This window comes from Miniopterus natalensis, chromosome 19, assembly GCF_054644295.1.
Source record: "Miniopterus natalensis isolate mMinNat1 chromosome 19, mMinNat1.hap1, whole genome shotgun sequence".
NCBI lineage: Eukaryota > Metazoa > Chordata > Mammalia > Chiroptera > Miniopteridae > Miniopterus > Miniopterus natalensis.
Genome location: NC_142099.1, coordinates 247,588 through 270,657, shown reverse-complemented (window position 1 = coordinate 270,657; position 23,070 = coordinate 247,588). Strand labels below are relative to the sequence as shown.

The 23,070-nt window shown below is 45.9% G+C and overlaps 1 protein-coding gene and 5 non-coding genes across 6 annotated transcripts; 1 reads left to right on the top strand and 5 right to left on the bottom strand.

Annotated features, from left to right (window-relative positions):
• Nucleotides 1-3,785: 3,785 nt before the first annotated feature.
• Nucleotides 3,786-3,858, bottom strand: TRNAM-CAU (transfer RNA methionine (anticodon CAU)). The gene has a single exon. It is a non-coding gene; the product is annotated as a tRNA-Met (tRNA).
• Nucleotides 3,859-6,673: 2,815 nt separating this feature from the next.
• TRNAM-CAU (transfer RNA methionine (anticodon CAU)) lies at nt 6,674-6,746 on the bottom strand. The gene has a single exon. It is a non-coding gene; the product is annotated as a tRNA-Met (tRNA).
• A 581-nt stretch (nt 6,747-7,327) lies between these two features.
• TRNAA-AGC (transfer RNA alanine (anticodon AGC)) lies at nt 7,328-7,400 on the bottom strand. The gene has a single exon. It is a non-coding gene; the product is annotated as a tRNA-Ala (tRNA).
• A 1,881-nt stretch (nt 7,401-9,281) lies between these two features.
• TRNAA-AGC (transfer RNA alanine (anticodon AGC)) lies at nt 9,282-9,354 on the bottom strand. Its single transcript has one exon. It is a non-coding gene; the product is annotated as a tRNA-Ala (tRNA).
• A 3,522-nt stretch (nt 9,355-12,876) lies between these two features.
• LOC107542806 (transmembrane protein 225B-like) lies at nt 12,877-15,294 on the bottom strand. Its single transcript, XM_087827698.1, has 5 exons — nt 15,250-15,294; nt 14,485-14,698; nt 13,977-14,120; nt 13,587-13,724; nt 12,877-13,150 (listed from the first exon to the last, which is right to left on the bottom strand). The coding sequence occupies exons 1-5, from the start codon at nt 15,292-15,294 to the stop codon at nt 13,008-13,010; spliced, it is 684 nt and encodes a 227-aa protein (XP_087683824.1). The 3' UTR covers nt 12,877-13,007.
• Nucleotides 15,295-18,756: 3,462 nt separating this feature from the next.
• TRNAI-UAU (transfer RNA isoleucine (anticodon UAU)) lies at nt 18,757-18,849 on the top strand. Its single transcript is given in 2 exon segments — nt 18,757-18,794; nt 18,814-18,849. It is a non-coding gene; the product is annotated as a tRNA-Ile (tRNA).
• Nucleotides 18,850-23,070: the final 4,221 nt, after the last annotated feature.

Genomic DNA, 23,070 nt, shown 5'->3' with positions numbered 1-23,070 from the left:
ATGCCCCACTACTCTCTTACTGCAAGTAAATGAACCGCGAAAGGCAGCCACGCCTCTGGCTCTTCAGTAGACCACCCCAAGCATCGAACCCCTTGAGTTCGGTTACAAAAGCACAGCAGAAGCGCTGTCGTGGAGGACGTGCCCATCGGGCTGGAAGAAAGGCTTTAAAGGGGGTCGCGGTGGGCCCGCGTGGTGGGAACGGGGCTGCTCGGACCCCGAGGTTTCCCGGCCATTTCCGGGTATGCTTCTGGGCTGGAATCAACTATGAGTTGCAGCAGAAATGAGATTTCCTTTAGAATGAAATATATACATATATTTTCCCTGCTCAGTTGTTAAATGAAACAGAGCTTTTAAAAAGCCACCAGATATCAAAGGTTAAGGTTGAGGGGTAAGAATACAGAGGTCTCCAGCCTGGGCACGGTGACCAAGGACCTGGACTGTGAGCAAAAGACTGCGGCTCGAGGGTGCTGAGAGCATCATCGCGGTCTTTAACGGTCACATTTCAAGATTAACTAATCACAGGTTCTAATCCTGGAATTCTTCATGAAAGGAGATGCAGATTAGTTTCATGTTAGTTTTTTAATGAAAACTTCTAAGTAAAGTCAGAACACCCTATCCAGAGTCTTCTTAATATTTGAAATAATAAATTTTAATTACTTCTGAGTACGTGATATATTCTAGGCATTGTTCTAATCACTCTACATGTATTATCTCATTAACTTGTAACATTCTATGAGATATCTATTATTATTTTTATCTTAGGAGAAACTGGTACACAGATTAAGTAACTTGTCCAAGGTCCCACATTTAGTAACAGGAAGCTGAAATAGGAACAATTTGATATCAGAGCCTGTGCTTGCAACCACTACATTTATAGGCCTATCTCAATAGTGGTGAGCATATTGTGGAAAAGTACAGCAGGTTCTCAACATTATTTTGTTCATCATTTTGTTATAATGCTGATGAGATGATGAAGGAACTTCCCTCTTGTTTATATCAGTTAGCCTATAGTAAGCTTCCTTTTGTTATATATCATTTCACTTAAAGTCTCAGAACCTATTGACGATATTAAGTGAGGACTTACTGTGCATGTAAGAAGGACTTGTATTCTTCACCCTGCCTTTCAAGAGACTCTGGCCCAAGTAAAGTGCTTTTTTTCCTCATTGTTTCATTCATTCAAGAAATGTTTATTGAGCACCTCCAATTCACTTGACACCATGCTAGGTATTAGGAATTTAAAGGCAAGTAAGACTCAGTCCCATTCCTCTAAAGACTTACAGCCTAGTTTGGAGACAGCAGGTATCATAATAGAGGTGGAAGTTACATATGGTAGCTGGGACTACAGAGAAGGACCCTGGGTTTGTGGGAATTGGCCTCCAGGCTGGGTCCTCGGGGGCTGGCGTGGTGCTGGAGTGGGTCAAAATCCTGGGTCTGTGGTAGCTGGTCAAGAGCTGGGCCCAGCTGGGAGCCTGGGTTTGTGGGGCCTGACTGGGCGCCTTCGTTTGAATGAGCCATTCCAGAATTTGATGGCTCCATTGACTGATGGGTGATGGGGTTACATGGAATGTCTACCATATGCCATGAGAGCGGCCCGTTGTGGTGCCCCTTAGGCAGTAAAGATGTTCCTTAAGTGGGGGAAGGGAGGTGGGTGGAGGTGGAAGAGGGCATAGAAGGGATAAATGGTGATGGAAAAATAAATAAAAGAAGAATAATTTTTTAGCAGACAAAAAAATATTCCTTAATATTTTGTATCAACATCATTTTACAGTTTTTATGCTTTTATCTTCTAAATATCAAAATCAAAAGTGATTTGCACACCACCATTACAGTGTTACAGGGTTCTGTATTTGCCTATATATTTAGTTTTATCAGAAAGCTTTATGTTTCTGCTTTTGTTAAATATTTTGCTTTATATTTATGCTTTTGTGTTGCTGTCTAGCATCTTTTTATTTCTACTTGAAGGACTCCCTTTAGCATTTCTGGTAAGGCGCAGTATAATGATCTCTCTCAGCTTTTGTTTATCTGAAAAGGTCTTTATTTCTCTTTCATTTGTGAATAACAGTTTTGCCAGATATACTGTTCTTAGTTGGCAGGTTTTTTCTTTCAGCACTTTGAATGTATCATCTCACTCCCCCAGCTTGTAATATTTCTGCTTCAATAATCTTATGAGGTGTCCCTTGGCATGATGGGTCACTTTTCTCTTGTTTCGTTCAACGTTCCCTCTTGTGTTTGACTTTTGACAATTTAATTATAATGTGTCTCGATGTGGGTCGGGTTCATCCTAATTGAAGTCCTTTGAATGCCCATTTTCTTCCTCAGTTTTGGTAAGTTTTTAGCCATATTTTATCAAATAAGCTCTCTGCCCCTTCTCCCTTTTCTCCTTCTGGGACTCCTATACGCATATTTTATTCTGTTGATGATGTCTCATAAGTCCCTTACACTTTTTTTCACTTTCCTCCTAATTTTTTCTTTTTGCTTCCCTAGTTTGATCATTTCAAATGACTTGTCTTCACATTCACTACTGTCTGTGTTCTCTTAGAGCCCCTTGAGCTTCATAAAAATGATTATTTTGAATTATATCTCGAGTTTCTTTGTAGTTGGCTTCTGGAGATCAAATTGTTTTAATTGGGTCAGATTTCCCTGTTTCTTCATATGCCTTGGGATTTTTTGCTGAAATTTGGGCATTTGAAAAAGCAGCTACTTGTTCTCCAGTCTTGACTGACCGACTGACCTTCACCAACCAGCCTGGCTGGAGGATCTGAAGACCTGTCAGAGATGTGCGTTCCCTGAGCTTGTGCAGGGCATTTCCCAGGGAGGTTGTCGGCTTCTTTCCCCGAAGCTCGTGATCTCTTGCTCCCTCTGGCGTTTATCTCCGTTGCTGCGGGTTCTCCGCGGCCCCGGGGCATCCAAAGCATGAGGCTCTCCGTCCTCGCTGCCAGTCAGGTGAGGCAGAAACCGGTTCCCCTGGCCTCCCCTCCCCTCGCCTCACAAAGCCAGAATGTTAAATATGCATTTCTCTTTCCTCCCCGAGCAGTGGCGCGTTGGACATTTTCTCCCGATCTCGGGGAGCTACCTTCCCGGAGAGTCTGTAGCGAGTGAAATGCAGCGGCGCATCCATGTCAACGTGGCTATTCTTGGCTTTCCCCTGGCTTGGGACACTGCGACGTCTTAACTGGTTTCGGGAGTTCTTATTAAAGGCTTTTTGACCCTACGGAATGTTAAATTCGTGTCTCTGCCGGGGAACGGGGTCGGCGGCTTTCCCGGCGGCCGTCCTGCTGACGTCACTCCTCTCCCGCACTGCGGGAGCGGGAGGAGCTCGGGGGTAACGGCCGTTCCCATCCATCCGGGAGGCTGTTAAGTTAAAAACTCTTTCTCTGAAGCTGAACGTGCTACCGCCACACTGCCCACTCCCTTTACTGCCTAATGATTACCCCACTGCAGACATCTCCCCATTTAATTTATTGTGCATTTTCTTCTTTGCCTGTCTGTTTCTCCCACTCCTTCCAAATGAGATGTAGCTCCACGAAGGAAGGAACTTATGTGTTTTATTCGCTCTAATCACTGTACCCAGCATGGTCTCTTAATAAGATGTGTGCTGCAGAAATATTTGTTGGATGATAAAAAAAGGATTTTACACCTGGTCCGCCCGTTCAGTGCGGTTGGGCGACCTTCAGACCACGAAGTTGGAAGAGCAATGTCCTAGCTTTTTCCGTGAGAGCGAGAGGAAGCGCTAAAACACGCGTGGGCTCGCGGTTTCTGGTGCGGGCGGGCTGTGACCAAAAACGTGCCCTCTCTGAGGCTCGAACTCAGGACCTTCAGATTATGAGACTGACGCGCTGCCTACTGCGCTAAGAGGGCAGCTGGGGCTGGTTTTCCACAGTCCCAGTAAAATAGAAAATGTTATTTCCAAGCACCGTCGTGTTACCAGTTTCCAGTTTTAAAACAGCACAGTAGATGCTGCTTGAAAATCACTCCATCCGAGCCAGAGCTGCGCCCGAAGGACTCGGGCCAGGCACGGTGGAGAGCTCGCCTTTCCGTCTTCACGCAACCGTAAGACCCTCTGGGCTGTGCGACCAGGGACAGCTGTGCTGTCCGCAGCTGCTCTTGTGTTCCAATGAAGTGGTTTTTCCTGCCCCAAAAGATCTCAGTCGATCTTTCACCTTCCAAGGTCTTCTTTACTTTTTTTTTTTTTTTAATAACGTAGGAGGTGCCCAATAAAATGAGCGAATAAATCGTCCCCGAATTTGTCTCCAGTCCACACTTCTGTCTTACTCTGTATCTTGTATATAACTTTAAATCTCGCATATAACTATATATTGAGTTTCTTATAATCAGCATATTTTTAATACATTCTGACAATCTCTGATTTTTAATTGATGTGTTTAGATTATGTACACTCATTGATACCTTTTCATATGGGTTTACCTATTAATAACTTATTGATGGTTTGTTCCCTTTGCTTTCCATTCTTCTTTGTTCCTCTTCCTACCTCCTTGGGCTGATATAAACACTGTTAGTAGCTGATGGCTGTTTTGGATCAGAGAAGTGCAGACAAAGGCAGGAGGCCAATTGTCCTTGCAGCTCCTCTCATTGTTGCAAACCCCTCTTTCTCTGGCTGAGCTACCTTTCAAGACATTAAAACGATCAGAGCTCTTTTTGCCCCTTTATTTATTTATTTTTTAATTTTCCCTCCTTTGGGAGCTAGACTTTAAAAACTAGGACATTCAAAAACATATATGGGGGAAAATAGAAAGTAACTGTGCATGCCAAGGAAAAGGGTCAGAAAAGACCCAAGAAGACCTCAAGTTTACACTTTAGGCTGATCCTTGACACAAAAAGAGCCTATAACAAATTTTTTTTTTTTTTTTTAAGAATAAGAACAACAACAAAAAACCTGAGGAAGAAGGAGAATCTGATCGCCAAAGTTACCACATTATTAGAGTCAACAGTCCAGAGCTCAACAAAAAAATTATAAGGCATCAAAGAAACAGGAAAGAATGGCTTTCAAAGGGGAAAAAAATCAATAGAAACATTCCCTGAAGATCTAATTTCAGATATATTAGACAAAAACATTAAAACAACTGTCTTAAAGATGCTCAAACAACTGAAGGAAAATATGGAGAAACTCAAGAAAAGGTTGTGTGAACAAAATGAAAATATCAAAAAAGGTAGAAAATGTAAAAAGACACTCTGGAACTGAATGTACAATTACTGAAATGACAAGTTTACTTGAGGGACTCAAAGGCAGATGCGAACAGATAGAACTGGTGAACTGAAGGTATGACAATGTAAATTATTGAGGCTGAGGAACATAAAGAAAAAAAAGACTAAAGAAAAGTGAACAGAGCCTGAGGGACCTGTGGGACATCATCAAACAAATCAACATATGCATTGTGAGAGTATCTGAGGAAGAAAAGAGAGAGAAAGGGACAGATAAGGTGTTTGAAGAAATAATGGCTGAAAACTTCCCAAATTTGAATAAAGACATAAATATAAACATTTTAAAAGCCCAGTGAGCTCTAAGGAAGATGAACTCAGGGACATTCGCACCAAGACACATTAAAATCAAAATTTAAAAAGACAAAGGCATAGAGAGAATTTTGAAAGGAGCAAGAGAGAAGTGAATTATCACATACAAGGGATTCTCAGTAAGAGTACCAGCAGATTTCTCATCAGAAACTTTGGAGGCCAGAAGTGCTAGAAGTAGAAGAAGACAGAGGAGGAGGGGGGGAGGGGAGGGAGAGGGTCAAACACGAATATGAATCCTGTAGCCCGCAATGCCGTCCTTCAAGAGTTCAAGAGTGAGGGGGAAATTAAGGCATTCCCAGGTACACAAAAAGCTGAGGGATTTTCTGTTAGGTGGGCAGCCTCTGCACTACCTCGTCCCAATGTGTCTTGGATTGCTGGGTGTGGGGGGTGGGTAGGAGAATTCTAATAGACTTTGGATTCTGTAGAAATCAGGACTTTTCCTCACAGAGTATAATGAAAGATAGGTCAACAACGAGAACCCTGAAGCTCCCTCATCAGAATCCCATCCCACTGTAATTATCTTTGTGTATTTTGAGTCTAAAATAACTGAAAAAGGTTCTTTCCTATCCTGAAAGGAAAGGCACAATGCTACCCAGGGACCATGGAGAACCTTAGAGGGCAGCCTGTTCCTTCCAGGAAGAGAGCCTGAATCTCTCAGCCTATCTTTCAAGCCCTCAATGAGTATCTATGATGCATGCCTCCGGAGGGAGGGAATTTTTGTGTTTTATTTACTCTCTAACCACTGTACCTAGAACAGTCCCTTAATAAGATGTGTGCTCCAGAAATATTTGTTGGATGCTAAAAGAATGAATGATCTTACCCCTGGTCCACCCATTCATTCAGTGTTGTTAGGGGACCTTCAGAGCATGAGATTGGAAGAGCAATTTAATTTCCCAGCTTCTTTGATGAGAGGGAGAGGAAGAGCCCAAACAGGCGTAGCTTGTGGTTTCTGGTGTAATGGGAAATTGTTCCCCAATCATTTGATTCAAAGCTCTGGGAAGCTGAAGTAAGTCTAAAAGTGATTTCCCCCTGAGAGGGAATGTGGGGTCAGTTTTGAAGTGGTTGTGACCATTTGCCAGTTTTTCTTTGTGTTGTGATTTATGGTGCATGGAACACGTGGTGCCAAAAAAAAAAAAAACCAGAGTGCCCTCTCTGAGGCTCGAACTCAGGACCTTCAGATTATGAGACTGACGCGCTGCCTACTGCGCTAAGAGGGCAACCCGGCGCCAGGGGGCACGTTACACGTGGAACAGTAAATAGTACTTTCCAAGCACCATCGTGTTATCAGTTTCCAGTTTTTAAAGAGTACAATCGAGTCTACTTGAAAATTAACCCATATGAACCAATGTAGCTTCCCTTTCATTTTCCTCTGGCAGCTTTCAGGATTTTTTTTTTTCTCTTTTCTTTAATTTTCAGACGTTTGATTGTGATATGCCTGGGTGTGGATTTCTTTGGGTTTATCCTGCTTGAGCTTTGCTGAGCTTCTTCAATCTGGATTTATGCGCTTTGCACTTTCCAGGCCTGCGTAGGATTGAGGAAAAGCAGCAACGTGGTACACCTCACCCTTGTGGGATCACAGCTCCTCTGGGGAGACAGAATGCGAATTATAAACCGGTGGGTATATATATCCTGGATTAGGGTCATCAGCAGCCCCGTGTTGTCCATGCTCACAGGTCAAAATCCGAAAAACGTCCAAGTGGCCGCCGCGTTGGAGAGGCCCCAGGTTTTGTCGCTTTCCTCCGTGGACCAGGAGACTTGGGGGCGCCACCTAGAGGGCCGAGGTCGGGGCAGTAAAACCTGGAGAATGCGGGCATCGATCCCGCTACCTCTCGCATGCTAAGCGAGCGCTCTACCATCTGAGCTAATTCCCCGCCGGCCTCGTGGCCTTTTCTCTCCAGTTTCCCTTTTATGACCAGATGTGCGGGTCTCCAGTATCCGCTATTTCCGGTGGCTCAGGACGCAGGGCCGTTGTCGCGGAACCAGGACTAAGACAAGAGCACGTGCTCTCAGGGACCACGGGGCAGAGCGCGGTGGGCACCTGCTCAGCTGGGGAAGGAGGACAGGGGACGGGAAAGTCCCCGTGGGTTTAAGTGGCGCCGCGAGAACTTCACGTTTCACCTTTTCCAGAACAGCCGACGGACCCACCCAAAACAGACAAGGTGGCACAGTTCCCTCGGGATGGCACATGGCCCTTTAAAAAAGGTGCGATTATCCCTTGTTCCTTGCAGCTGGGTGCGCCTGGGAGCAGGTGGTGCGGCAGCCTCTTGTAGGTTCTGGAGGCAAAAAAAACCCCTAACAACTTCCAGCTGTTTCCACTTGGTCTTGAGGTAGGACCTCTCGTGTGAGGCCAGTGGAAAAACCTCTACAGGACCCTCACACTGGAGTCCTTTTTTGCTTATATCTGACATATGCATTGAGTCCTGTTCAGGTGTAACATGTAGAACCCACCCATCCCCGCCACATGAAAGTCAGCAAAAATCACAAAAGTATTACAGACAAAAATCATGGGGATTAAGAGACAAGATCACATTAGAGTGAAGGAATAAACATTGGAATGGAAGTAGCAGGTTAGGAGGGACGCACACAGGGTGGGCGAGACAGTCATGGATGTAGGAATTCCTCTGTGAGGAGAGGTACCTGTCCTATTGGGTTGTATGGTGCCTGATGTGTCTGCATACCTGCCATAAAATATACATGAAGGGAAGCAGTGATTGAAAAGCCTTGATACTTGGAGATATGACCAGAAAAAAACATTGTTAAGGCTTAAAACCCATGAAAAAAATCCAAGCACACACCTTATATAATCAATTTTACACTTTAGAAAAAGGTTTTCAGTTTTGAATGACAAAGACCTTGGAAATGGGAACTGGAATTGGAGAGAAAGGCAAACAAGTTATAAAGTTATTAAAGTACTGAGATTTATTCACACAAATCCTGCCAGTCGCTGAGGCAAACAGCATGGGTCTTTCTCCAGCTCCTGCCTCCACTGTACGGCCTGGCACAGAGTATCTCCCCATAAACATTGTCGAATGAATGGAGGGATAGATGAAGGGGAGGAAGAGAAAGATTCTAGAGAGACTATAAAGAGAATCCACAATATTTGTCAAGACATTGTGTGTAGTGAGTTGAGAGAGAAGTCTTAGATGTCAACAAGCATACAGACCAATGGAATAAACCTGAGGCCAGAAGTAAACCTTAGCACATTTTCTTTCAGCATTAAAAAAAACACTCTTCCATTTTTTTCTAGTGTCTATGGTTTCTGGTAGGAAATCCCCAAACATTACAAGTTGTAGGTTCCCTTTCATTTTCCTCAGGCAGCTTTCAGGATTTTTTCTTTTCTTTAATTTTCAGACGTTTGATTGTGATATGCCTGGGTGTGGATTTCTTTGGGTTTATCCTGCTTGAGCTTTGCTGAGCTTCTTCAGTTTGGGTTTATGCTTTTTGCACTTTCCAGGCCTGTGTCAAGTTTAGGGCAAAGTTGCATGTAGAAAACGGCAACGTGGTCTACCTCACCCTGTGGGGTCACAGCGCCTCTGGGCAGACAGAACACGAATTATAAATTGGTAGATCTTTATACACCGGGTTCGGGTGATCACGAGCCCTGTACTGTCCATGCCCACAGGTCAAAAACGGAGGAAACGGCCAAGTGACCGCTGCGTTCAGGACGCCCCACACTTTGTCTTTCTTTTTGCTCAGTGGGTCAGGAGATTTGGGGGCGCCTCCTGGAGAGCCGGGGTCGGGGAAGTAAAACCTGGAGAATGTGGGCGTCGATCCCACTGCCTCTCGCATGCTAAGCGAGCGCTCTACCACCTGAGCTAATTCCCCACCTGCTGGGGCCTCGCTCCCCTTTTTTTCTTTTGTGAACAAATGTGCGGGTCTCCATTACTCAGTTTCTGGTGGCTCAGGACACAAAGAGAGTCAAGACCGGTCACAACCGGGAGCCGGGCCTAAGGGCGCGTCCTCTCGAGCAGAGCGCGGCGGGCACCGACTCAGCCGCCGAGGGGGTCTCCGTGGGAAGCTCCGGTGCCGCCGGACCTGCGCGCCCCTCGATCCACACCAGACCCAGAGCGGCCGGGCCACCGCGGGGAGGTCTCGGGAGCTGCGTCCCCTCGCTCGCGGCCTTCAGCCTGCCCGGGGCCCGCGTGCGCTCCGCCCTCGGCGCCGAGCGCCTCCCCGCGGCGGCGGCGCAGCGCTGCGGCCGGTCTCGGTGCGCGCTTGGGCCGCAGACACCCGAGAAAACTCGGCAGGATTCGCTAAGGGTCCTGTTGGCTCTCTAGGAGCGTTAGCAAAGAGGCAAGCGCTCTCAAACGGAGACTTTTTCGTGCAAAATGGGCTGGCGGAGAAGATACTATTGACCGATGTGTGTATCTTTTCTAGCCTCGTTTGACTCGTTAAATGCAGGAGCAGTGCCGTGTACAGGGCGGCATTCTGGCTTCTGAATGCAGCTTGGCTCCCGGGCTGGGGCTGGGGCTGGGCAAGTGCCCCCTAAGCCTACAGACGGTGATGCCCAACAGCAGAGCCGGGGCCTGGAGCGGGCAGAGAAGCAGGCCTCCTAAGCCAAACAGGCGCCCACCGAACCGTGTTTCACACGGCTGACGGGGGTGGCTTTGAGCTTTTTCATAACGCCAGTGATCGTGAGGATTTAGGGCACGAGAATACAAAACCCGTCACACCTCCAGTCAAAGATCCCGCTGCAGCAGCTGGGAGCTTTCAGCAAAGCTCCACAATTGCAACGACATGCAACCGGCTTAAAGTGAATTAATTATCACACCTAACAAGCCCCGAGCGTCGGGAGGCTGCTGTCTGGTTAACTCAGTGGCTCCATGGTGCCACCAGGACCCAGATTTTATATTGAATCTTTTTTCTGCTGTCATTCTCAGCCTACGGATCTCACAACTCCAGCTGGTTCCCTCGCAGTCCCTCCAACTCCCACGGTCTCAAGTCCAAAGAAAAACAAACTGACCTCGGCCTTGCTGTCTCTTGCTGAGAACTCCTCCTGCGCCCTCCCTTCGCGCTGGGAGACTTCCTCGCACTGGCTACATTTGTATCACATACTCTCACCTAATCCCCTTCCTGCCAAGACTGGGACTGTATTAGTCTAAAAGTGATTTCCCCCTGAGAGGGGAAGCTGAAGTAAGTCTAAAAGTGATTTCCCCTTACGTTAACCCACCCTAGACCATGGCCAGATTTCCAGATCTCACTGCCATAAAACTAATTTGACCTATAGCTTGTATATAGTACTTGTATTCAGTACCTGACATTAATTGTACATGATTATATATTGACGTAAATCGGAATTGTGTAAGTTTGGCCATTAATAATGTCATACATCGCAGGTCTTTATGACCGCGTAGTAAAATGACACTTCCATTTCTGAATCTGGAGTCGAGGGGCTGACAAGCATCCCAGTGCAGGGACCTGAAGCTCCACCCAAAACGGCCACCTCCATCTACCTCTTTACAGGGCAGGAGTCCTATGCTTTACTCTGAAAATCGGTAATTTATGCTGCCTCAATTTGTCTATAAAACATGTAACTCTCATTGGTTCCCAGTTCACTTTCGCAGCTTCTTTAACCATTGATTTTTAATTCGTTTCATCCTCACAATCTGCTCATCTCCGGCATAATCATAGTTAACATTTTCTGCCTTAACTTTAGCTCTGTGTTCTGGTCGTTGTTCACGTAGAAGAAACTCGATGTGGAAGGAAAGAGCAGGCTCAGGGAGACAGGGTTAAAACCTCGACTCTGCCCTTCACTAGATAGGTCAATTTGGATGATTTGCTTAACTTTTGAGTAATCCCGTTACCTTATCTGCAAAACAGGGATGAAAGTCCCTTTGCAGGTTTGTTGAGAGATTAAAGGACACAATGCAGGGAAAGTCCTGGCAGATGTTTAGGCTGTCGGTAAAGTGTGGCCATTAGTGACAGCAATGCCCCACTCCTTCCCGATCTTCTAAAGCTTCACCTCAATAACTCAAAGGGTATTTATTAAACATCCATTTACCAAGTAAAATGTGAAACCCTAAGGATTCAAAGGTAAAGCTTAAGCCTCATTCCTCAAGGAACTAACATCTAGTCAGAGAGACAAGTCTAAACACATACTTTCAATAAAACAGGAATAAAGGAAACGTGCGGGCTGCACAGAAATAGATCAAGCAAGGTGGGAGGATGTCAGGGGACGCTCTCGTGACAGCACATGTGAGCTTCGTTTTGAAGCAGAGAAAAATTTGACCTTGTGGAGAAGGAAACAAATGGCCACAGGATTCAGGACGTGCAGGACTGAAAGATACAACAGGTGCCTGGCAGAGTTTCAGGAAAGCAGCTCCAGGAGGTGGCACAGTGTGAACTGGTGTGGAGGGACTGGCTGAAGGGCTGCAGGGGTTTACCAGGGACTCTGATACACTGGAAATATTTTTTTCTAGATATGGTGGTTCCCTTCTTAGCCTTTCATCTGTATACATACATTTTAACACTGTTTTCACATGTATGACATGAATCGCAATAAAAATATTAAAACATTTTGAAAGATAGGTTGGTGTCAACTTATAAAGAACTTTATTTATCAAGATAAGGAATTTATCCTGAAGATAAGAACAAGGCAAAATGTTTTTTTAAGGAAAACATTCTCAGCTCTGTGTTCTAAGATGGGGTCGACAGCATGGTAGAGACAGACTGCAGTGGGGAGAAGCCATGCTCAGAGCCCCCCCAGTCTGGCAGGGGTGACCAAGGCCTGGCAGGCCCACTGGGTGTAAGGAGGGCTCAGACAGGGGAGCAGAAGTGGATGGGCCAGGTTTTGATGACTCGTTGAAAGTGATGAGCAAGGGGAATTTAAGATAGTGTTTGCATTTATGGATCAGGAAATTCCACTAACCTTCACTGAATAGTAAAAAAATAGCATCCTGAAGGAAAGAGCTCCAGGTTCTATCCCCAGGGTCTTGTGTAGCCCTGATTCTACCAGGACTTCCTTTGAGTCTGTGGACTACCCTTGCATCTGTCCAAAATGTTCACTCTTTTGTCATAGTGTAAGTTAGTCTGGATGGGTTTTGTTACCTGCAACAGAGTCCTGAATAATATGATAGCGAAAAGATTCCACTCATGAAATTACCAGAAGGCAGAGAATTTATATCAAAACTCAGGCTTCACAGGTGGAGAAAGAGCTTTGTTACTGTTAGGACACGACTTCCAGGATACAGGAAACACGTGGGGTGGGCCTTGGTCAGGCTCAAGGTGAGGAGAAGGTTTCATTCCAAGTCCCCAAGACCCAAAGCAAACTCATGGTTCCCCATCCCCAGCTACACCCTCTCTCTCATGAAAGCCCAAGTCCCTGGACCCTAACCCTCACCTGAACAGTGGCCAGGAACAGGCAAACTCTTCCCAGGCTTACACAGTAACTAACAAGAGAGTGTGTGTAGCTGTGAAGTCTTGAGTTACAGGCCCGACATGATGTTTCTACGGTTACTCTTCTCACCACTGAGGTTAGGCTAGCTGTCTCCACCCGGTTTACTTTCAGTGACTGTCACTGGGCTCCCACTGGCCCCCGATGTTGGCTTGGGTTTCACTTGGATGGGTCGCTGTAGAACACACCAAAACCAACAGTGGTGGGAGCTGAAGAAGCAGAGAATTCCTGAGGGAAAAAATGACAATGTTGAAGACGCAAATAACTACAACACTTGGTGTCAGTTAAGAAGCCCACAGTTTTTCAGCAGGCTTAGCAAATGAGTGTGGGGTCCAAGGACCTAAAGTGCAGATTACTCTGTCACCTCATTTCTCTACTCCACCCACCCTTCACCCTCCTACAATCGATCCTATAAATTCTCATCTCCCAGACATGGTTCTTAATGAAGGTAGAGGAGAAAAGGATTCTATTTTTCTATGAAGGCAAAATTCTAACATAGAGTAGGAGCCACTGCAATAAGCAAATGAAATAGATCAAGTAAGGTGGGACCAAATCCATACCCAGAAACTAGCAGTACTCAAGGGAGATCGCTGAAACCCATAGGCATGATTGTTCTGGATTCAGGACCTACCCCAAGGACTCACAAAGCCTCAAGAACACTCACCAGATAAGAAAAACAGTATGATGCTGACTGAAAGGATGACAGAGGGATAGAGAAAGGTGATTTTCACTTCCTTGAATATGTTAGTTACTTTCAAAATATGCAGAGAGTGCAGCAGTAATGCAAGGAGCACACAGATACCTGTTAGGGGACAAAAAGGGGGGGGAGGCGGGCAAAGACCAGCCTGGTTTAGTTGAGTGTATGGCCTTTGGGCAAATTCCCAAGACCTTCAGTTGTCATTTCAGCTCCTCTACTCTGTTTCTTTTTATTGTCATTAGATTATCGTTTACCTTAGCAGTCCTTGAACAGTTTCTAAGGAGCTGTGCCCACTGGAACATCACCCCAGCCCAGAACCAGGACAACTGAGGGAAGCCTCTTCCTCCCATCTCTTACCTATGACAGAGAAGGTGATGGTGAAGACAAAGCACTGCTCCCTGGTGTCAGGAAGAAAGTGAGGGAAGGCCAGAAGGGTGATGTTCACAATGAAGGCCAGAAAGAGGCCGCTGATCATGAAAATTCGACCAAATATGAAATAGTCTGCATTGGGGAGGGAGAGGGGAGAAAGGCCAGCAGCTCCCTATAGGGCCCCTCCTTCCTGGGTCTGAATCCCTAGAACACTAAGGAAGAAGTGCAGGGACTTTAAGGAAGGAACCAGCAGCAGCGGGTGGGAAACTTAGGGCTGGAGGGGAGCCAGGCTTCAAAAAAGGTCTAGGCCCGTGCTTTTGGCCGGGCTGGTAACCCTTTTGGCCTCATCCCCTTGCTCATCCTGAAAGGAGCCACTGTCACTGGGAAGCATATGACTGCTTTATCCATGTGAGCTGGGGCAGAAAAAGAGGCTGGTGATGACTGGAAGGGCTGGGGCAGGACCAGCAGGGCCCTCCCTTTCAAGGCCAGAACTTACATGATTTGGATAGCGGAGCCCAACATGTGATCTTGCCACTGCAGATTGCAAACAGAGCACTGAACAGGACTTGGGAGTTGTCTGGGATCTCTATCTTCACCCAGGTGGACAGGCTGAAGGCCCACCACAGAAGAGCAAAACCCAGGAGAGCGCAGGTAAGGATGAGACTGCGATAGGGCCTAGTTACCCCACACTTCATATAAAAGGGTGCTGACTAGAAAAAAGGGGGGCCGTGAGTGAGTTAAGTTCCCTCAGTTCCTTTGGGATTTCTCCCCATATAAGTCCAATCCTCCTGTCCTTTCTCATCCTCAGCTCACAGGCTCTCCCTCCTCCTCATCCCCTAAGCACATCCTCTCCAGGCCACAGGCTGACCTGGGTCCCTCACCAGCCAGGCCTGAAATCTTCCTCTTTGGTCTTCGCATCTTGTCTGAAACACTCCTCACACGTAATCATCCACAGCCCATATTGTTACTATGCTTTTCCCGCCTGTCCTGTCCCATCACCTAGATTAGATGTCCCTAGAAGATAAGAGCTCTGACTCCTTAATCTCCCACCACACTTAGCACCATCTTTACATGTAGGAGGAGCTCAGTGAATCTCTCTTAACAGAAAGGGGAAAAAATATAGCACATTCCAAGTATATTCCTCGGTGATGTCAAGAGAAGTAAATTTTGGATGCTCTGCAGTCTCAGCATGCCTCCTCCTTGTCATTCCCCTCAAATCACAGTCCTTGCTTTTCTCCTGCTGTTCATGATCCCAGCTAACCTTTTGTCTTAATTTTTTTTTGGTTCTTTCTGTTTCAGCTTCCATCTTTTGATTCCCTCTGTTTTCTATGGCACCTTTTTACACAGAGGCCCATCCTGGCCTTCTCTTTAACCGTAGAATGTTGTGGTCCCTTCCTGTTCCATTGGCAGGAACATTTAGTGACATCATAAGTATGTGAACTCTGTCTCCCAACAAAAATGTGAGATCCTACTCTGTTGCCCCTGTTTTTTAAAAACGTCTCATGTCCATGCCCATCCACCCAGCAACGTCTTTGTTTTCCTTGGCACATGTGCGCTTCAAAAGTTACGGCCTGTGTCTTTAGCTCTCACTTCTAATACCTAATGAGCAGAAGAACCGTAGTCCTGTACAAGGCTGAAGGACACTTGAGAGAGAATACAGGATAATCAAGGAAATAACCGGGAAGATGTAAGTGGAAACCAATTTTATGTTAAGGGTACAGCGGGTCAAACTACACCCTTCACATCCTTGACTAGAATGATGCTAAAACATGTAATGCCTTCAGACCCCAACCTTATTGTCTAGCACACTGGTTAGCCAATGGTGAACACTTGGCATGCTTGTTGGTGAAAGAATTAACAAATAAATGAATAAAAATAGAGACAAAAAAGCAGAGGGTTGCTGAAAACCTCTGTTTAGACGTTTCTTAAATGTGGGCTGTGGGAAGGCAAGGATTAACTGTGTCTATTCTATTCACATATGTATTCTGAGCACCTACAACTTTGCCTGGCACAAGGCAGGTGTTACATAAATATTTGTGGAATGAATGAATGATCCAGGAGCAGTTTCCCCCAAATGACAATTTGTGTTGGGTATATACTATAGCCATGTATTTCCAGGGGTGACTAGGACGTTGGGGTGTGCAACAGTAGTGCATTGCCAGCTTAGCCCTATGGGTTTATGTGCTGATCAGTTGTACTGTTGAAAGAGGACAGCATGGTAATGCCATTGGCTGGGGAGACAAGCAATATTCATGGCAGGAAATCAGAGGTAACTCAACAAGGTCAAGATTGCTTTTGAAAACTGTGTGCACACAGAAACCAGCCAGGAGACTTAGGAAGAATAGAAATTTAAGGCAATATGTTTAAGACTTGAGGTTGGTGGGAGCCCCGTATTTTCCCCTGAGCTTTGAATTGACCCAGGAAAACAAAGTAGATGGGCAAATAGATTTCTGCTGATGTCAAAAAAGGAATAAAGGGAGACTTAAATATATTTACAAGCAAACTCTTGACTATCAACATTGGTCACTTACTCTCTTATATATAACCTCTCAGTCCACACATTAAAAACATAATCATTCCACATTCACTTTAAGGCACATGCACCCTTAAGATGAGACAACTGTTTTTTGTTTAAAATGGCTTGGAAAAGGAATCAAGAAGCTAGAGACAGAGGACCTTTATTCAAATACTAGTTCTCACTTTTTGGTCAAGTAACTTCTTACAGTAAGAGATTACTGCTAAATTTGCTGAATGTGATAGTGGTACTGCACTTATAGAAATAAAAGAAAGTGAAATAAAATAAAGAATTCTTATTTCTAAGACATACAAACTGAAGAATTTATGATATGCTAGCTCTAGGTTTTAGTTTAAGATAGTCCCTCCCCCACTCCAACCCCCCCCCCCCCCCCCCCAAACAAAAGTAGTGAAAACATAGAGGAAACAAGACTGGCAAAATGTTGATGATTGTAAGACCAATTACATGGGAGTTTGTTATCTAACTACGTCAATGTCCCTGTTTGAAATTTTTCCAAATACGAAGTTTAAAATATATAATAAAATTTGATATCTCAGTTACCTACAGGGCTGGGTAGAGAAGCTAACTTCTCTTTCTTTTGTAAACACTCTGCTCACATGATTGAAAATGCTGCCTGCTCTCTAACAGCCATAGTTTTACAAAAATTTATTTAAGTAATAAAACTTGAAAGTTGAAATTACTCTGTAATACATGGGCTGCAGAATGGATGTTGTGTTAGGCGTGAAAACAACGTAATATCTACAAAGCATAAAAAAGTGCAACACAACAAAACAAGATATGCTTGTTGCATCTTTTACAGACCGTTTGTGGCAATTCAGTGTCAAGCAAGTCTGTTGGCACCATTTTTCCAACAGCACTTGCTTACTTCATGTGAGTGTGGGTGTCACATTATAGTCACTCTTGCAATATTTCAAACTTTTCCATTGTTATGGTGATCTGTGATCAGCTATTCACGTTACTATTGTAATTGTTTTAGGGCACCATGACGGTTGCAAAGGTTTTGCCATAAGTGTACTTTCTATACTGTACGTTGCTTAAACTATTTATAGATAAATCTACACTACTTTGGATCACCAACTGAAGGTGAACGGCATTCATTGTCTGAACTGACCCAAGTCCAAGATCTGAGCTTGCTCAATGAGACTGGAACAGGTATAAAGAATGGGTGACAGAGTGGCTTTATCTTTATCCCTGGACAGAGCCACTCTGAAGTATGTATGACTGTTAATTTCCTAGCTAACACCGCCAAGCCACGATGAAATGTAACATCTGGAAGAAAAAAAAAAAGAGAATCACGCACTTGTAACCGATGAAGTCAGAATCATCGGGGGTGGTTCCAGGCATGTCTTTTCAAAGATTTGTTATTATTCGTTGAAAGCTCCCCAGCTTATTCTAATGCGCAGGCAGGGGCGAGAAGCGCTGGGCTCCAGTCTCTAAGGGGACTGGCTGGGTTCTTAGGTCTCCAACAGGGCCTCCAGGGCTGGCCGGGAGACCACAAGAACGACACTAAATTAAAAACAAAGCGGGTGCGAGGGAACGGGCAGGCCCGGCCGTGGGCGCCCGCTGGCCGGGACCGCGGGCAACCGCGGGAGGGGCGCCCTGCCGCGCCGCGCCCCGCATCTCCCGCCCGCCCGCAGGTGGAAGCGGGCGGACCCCTCACCCGGCCCCGAGAGCAGGCGCGCGACCTTGGTCCTCTCCCGGGTCCGCGTGGACTCCGGCGCTCCCCGCCGCTGGGGGAGGCTCGCGGAGGCCCCGTGCGTCCCACCCCGCGTCCCGTGGTCGCGGACGCGGGTCCCCAGGCACAGCCGGAACCCCCGGGGCGCGGGACGCCGCAGCTTCCGGCGGGAAAGACGCGGCGGGCAGGCGGGTGCGCGGGTGCGTCGCCCACTGCAGGTCCCCCGGCGCTTAGGGCCCCTGAGGGCAGGGTTCCGGGACCCGCGCCGCCCTAGGAGGCTCGCCTGCAGCTCAGCCGCAAAGGTCCTCCCCCGGCGCCGCTCACGTCGGGCCTTCCGGTCGCCCTGGAAGTGTCTCCCTCGCCCCGCGAGCAGAGCGCCCTCCGTGCCTGCAGGAGGCGTGGCCCGGCGGGGTCCGTGGCTCGACCCAGCCCGCCTTCGTGCGCTACCCGCAGCCCCGGTTCCAGGAAGGCGGCGACGCTGGGGCCATAGCCACGGGAGCCAGCGCCGGACATCCCTGCGTGGGCTGAGTAACGGGTGACCGGAAGTGGGGGCGAGTGCTCCAGTGGCGCAATCGGTCAGCGCGCGGTACTTATAGGCAGTATGTGTGCGAGCGATGCCGAGGTTGTGAGTTCGAGCCTCACCTGGAGCATCTTTTCCACCCGGAGAGCGCATCCCTTTCTCCAGTGCTTTCCTGTCTACTCCTAGCTTCTGAAGAATTGATGTATTTCCTCTATAGATGTTTAATGAATTAGTTAGGCCACCTGGGCTTGGTCTTTTCTTTTTGAAAGATTAATTACCGACTCTTGTTTTTTTAAAAATTCATTATATGCCTATCCAGATTTTCTATTTTGTGTGTGTTAATTTCCATAATTTGCATCCTCTGGGAAATTTTTCATTTCATCCAAGTTGTCTAATTTGTTAGCATGATGTCCATACTATTCCTTTATGCGAGATCAGTAGTGACGTTCTCTGTTTCCTTCCTGATTTTTCATCTTCTCTTTTTTCTTGTTGGGTCTAGCTAAGATTTTGTTCATTTTGCTGGCTTTCCAAAAGACCCATCTTTTCATTTCATTGGCTTTCTTTATTGTTTTTCTGTTTTCCATTTCATTTAATAGTTTGCTTGTCTTTTTCTAGTTCTTAAGACAAAAGCTTGGGTTATTCGTTTGAGGCCTTTCTTTTCTAATACAGGTGTTTAAAAATATGTTTCTGTGTAAGTACTGCTTTAATAAAGTGCCGTGATTTTGATGTTATGTTTTTTTAAATTCAGTTCAAAGTACTTTTACAGTTCCCTTCTGATTTCTTTTATACCCAGGGATTGTTGATTCCCTCAATTTCCTTCTGTTATTGAATTTAATTTGATTTTATTATGATCAGAGAACATACTTTGTATAATCTCAATCTTCAGATTTTTATCGAGACTTTTAAATAATATATAGTCTGTCCTAGAGAATGATCCATGTTTTCTTGAAAAGAATCTGTATTCTGCTGTTATTGGGTGGAGTGTTCTACAGATGTCAATTAGGTCAAGGTGGCTGGTATTGCTGTGCAAGTCTTCTTTATATTTGCTGATTTTTCTGTCTCGTTCTATTATTAATTGACAGTGGAGTATTGAAGTCTCCATTTATTACTGTTGAATTGCCTTCCTTTGCCAGTTTCAATTTGTGTATGTTTGGGCTCTGTGGTTAGTTGCATATATTTATAATTGTTAGATTTTCCTAATGAACTTTTTGTCCTTATAAAAATGCCCTTCTTAATCTCTAGTTTCATTTGTTTTATAATCTATTTTGTCTGATATTCACAGCCATCCAAATTTTGAATGGTATATTTTTCCATCATTTTATTTTTAACATATTTTTGTCTTTGAATGTAGAGCATATCTCTGGTAGACAACAAATAGATGTGTATTATTTTCTTAATGCAACACAACAACCTCTACCTTTGGACTGTAGGGTAATGTGCGTTTTGATAAGGTTGAATATACATTGCCCAAGCTCCTCCATGTGTGGCTTCTGAAACAATCCATGAGGCAGTCTCACATATTTTCCCCAAAGAAGGTATTTTGAATTTTCCCAAATACATTTGTATTTGTACCAAATTTGGGATGCAGCTTGAGTGTGACTGGACAAATGCTAAGGAGGAAGGTGACAGAAGGGAGGTCTGTCCACCTGGCAAGGACTCTACTCTGCAGGTCCCTTGTGGGTAGTTATTTAAGGGGTTTAATTAGGCTCAAAATGCTCAGGTGTGTGGCTTACTATCCTTGATGCTGAGTTGGCAGTGGGCTGGAGCTGCGATGCTGGTTACTGATGCAGGAGACCCCTGCAATGCAGGGAGCAAGACCACTCAGGCTGAGGTATTTCAAGTTAAATCACCACTAGCAGCCTTGGGTTGGATGGCAGAGGAGGACAGAGGATGATGGATGAGAGCAAGGAAGACCGAGTATAGGCTGAGTCCTAATTTCACATTTGATCGTGGGGAGGGCAGTGGGGCAGACTATTAGGAAGGCAGTAGTATTGAGGTTGCAAGCTTATGTGTTACTCAAGTCTTGCATTTTTGTAGAAATCCACTCATTTTAAATGGTTACATCTAGAACCATGTCTACTTTTAGAGTTTTAATGTCTATAGAAAATAGCAGTGTAGATAATATACAATAGCACAATAAACAACCAAACAAAAACTGTTACCCTCTCCCACACCTGCCCCTGCCCAGTCCTGCCCCAAACAGCCCCCTTCCAAAGCTAAAGCAGCCACAATCCACGGCTGTCAGGTGTACTCACCTTGGTAGCTCTGTGCAACGCTGCTCTGGGTGGTGGTCCCGGCGGCAGCACCTGTGAGGCCCTGTTTATACTGCCCCACATCCCCACAGCTCATGGATAACACTCACTGTTGTCACAATATCAACATCAAAAGTTCTGGCTTGTCCCAGGTAAAGGGCTCCTTCTGCACAATGTCGGTCCCTGGGGCACAACTGTCCCTTCTCCCTGATGCTCCATAATTTGCTGAGCCCAGAAACATCCCAATCCCAATTAGAGCCAATGTGCGGTATTGCATCAGAGGGACCTTGAGTATGAGCAGTTACCAAAGCTCAGCTCGCTGACAGGCCGGGTTCCCCAGACTTCGTTACAGCCTCCCACCATCCCCTCTGTTCACCAAAGCTCAGGAATAACCTGGAGGAAACATCTGAATATCAGAATTGGTCACTTTCAGAACATTTAAAAACCACATTACATTGACAATTGCTAATTAAAGAGCATAGAGTGCTAGAATCCGAATACTGGCTACCTTTGGGGTGTGGTGTCTCGGAGACAGCAGAGGGAGACTTCTAGGGGCTAGCGTTGTCTGCTTCCTGCTCTAGATTCATACAACTCAGAGATGTTTACTCATGATATTTACACTTCTCTGTATATATATATATATTTATTTTAAAAGTTTACTGCCAAACAATGCCACTAGCTCTTACAGTCATAAGGCGTTCACTGGCCTGTTTCTCCGTTTCTGTAGCAGGTACTTGACTTTTCTAGGACCAGAAGAGTATGTTTCCTGCTGTTGGCAGATCCACTCATCCAGAGCTTACTGATCATTGGTTCTGTGTGAGGCACATTGTCCTCTCATCCTCAGAAAAATAACAGCAGCAGATACTATTCACCAAAGAGTTACTAAGGTCTGGGCCTTGCTCTAAAGGGCTTACATGTATTAACTCATTTAATAATTAAATTTAATCATAATTATAGTAGTAGTATTGCAATCCCCATTTTTACGTGAGAAGACTTAAGAAGTTGTAGTCACAGATTTCAGGGAGAAAACTTGGCCACCCATGGAGGCCTCCATGTCTGGAGTGTGTGGTGGGCTCCTCTTCCTCCATGTCCTTCCCTCTGATTGACCACATCCACTGGCTTCCACATCCTCCCTGGTCCTGTTCGCTGACGTCGAGGACTTTAATTCCTTTAGGCCAGTGAGCACCTGTCTTCCCCTGAGATTCCACAAGTGGCTGCACATACAACCCTTAGCTCAGTGGTCTGAGTATGTTATGGATTTCATGTGTTTCTTTTATGGCTCATTTAACGGAGAGACTGTTTCTCCATTTGAATGTGTCCAGAACCCAGATAGAGAAGGGATTTGACCTTATAGTGGATGCTTATTAACTATCATGAGGCAATTAGAAGGCTCAAAGGAGAGAACATTCTGCTCAGCTTCACAAAGGATGACATGCTTGAGCTAGAGTTGGCCAGGTCCACGGTCGCTGTCTATCCCAGGACTGAGTGTTGTTGTGAAAACAGTGGGGTGACGTTAGGACAGAGGAGCAAGGTTGCAGGTGTAGGTAGTGGCTCTGGGGTTTCCCACAGCTGGGTTAAGTCAGGTGGCCATTCAGAGTTCTCAGGGGTGCAGAGGACACTGTACCTTTTGCCATTTTCTCAACAAGGACTCAAGAGGTTGCATCACACGGGAGGTGGTTGCCCCTTTGAAGTGGGGAGGGTCTAACACCTTCACCTCTGGGCTGGCGGGTATCTGGAAGGAGACGAGGGGCTCATCCGGGAAGTGTGCCACCTGGAGCCTGGTGGAGGACACGTCAGGCAGCTGGGAGTCGTCGTGCGGCGAGACAAGGGTTCGCGCAGGTGGCCCGGCTGGGATAGGGGCCTGGTGTGCTGGGAACAAGGGTACAGCCACACGGGCGCGTGGGGCAAGAGCCTTTCAAGTCACCGAGGGAAAGGTGTTCATTGAGCCTTGGGGATCAATTATATAATTTAGAAAAAGATAAAATTAGACCTATTCCTCACACCACACATACACTTGGCCCTATAAATATAAATAAGTACAAATACGCTCTTTGCGGCCTCCTCCCTCCCGCCCTCTCTGCCGCCTCCAGAAAACGCTC

Coding starts and splice junctions, on each gene's coding strand:
- LOC107542806 (XM_087827698.1), bottom strand. CDS start 15,294: ATGGAAGCTGAAACAGAAAGAACCAAAAAAAAATTAAGACAAAAG. Junction 14,121..14,484: donor GGCTCCGCTATCCAAATCAT/GTAAGTTCTGGC, acceptor TCCCCAATGCAG/ACTATTTCATATTTGGTCGA. Junction 13,725..13,976: donor CATCACCTTCTCTGTCATAG/GTAAGAGATGGG, acceptor GTCCCCTAACAG/GTATCTGTGTGCTCCTTGCA.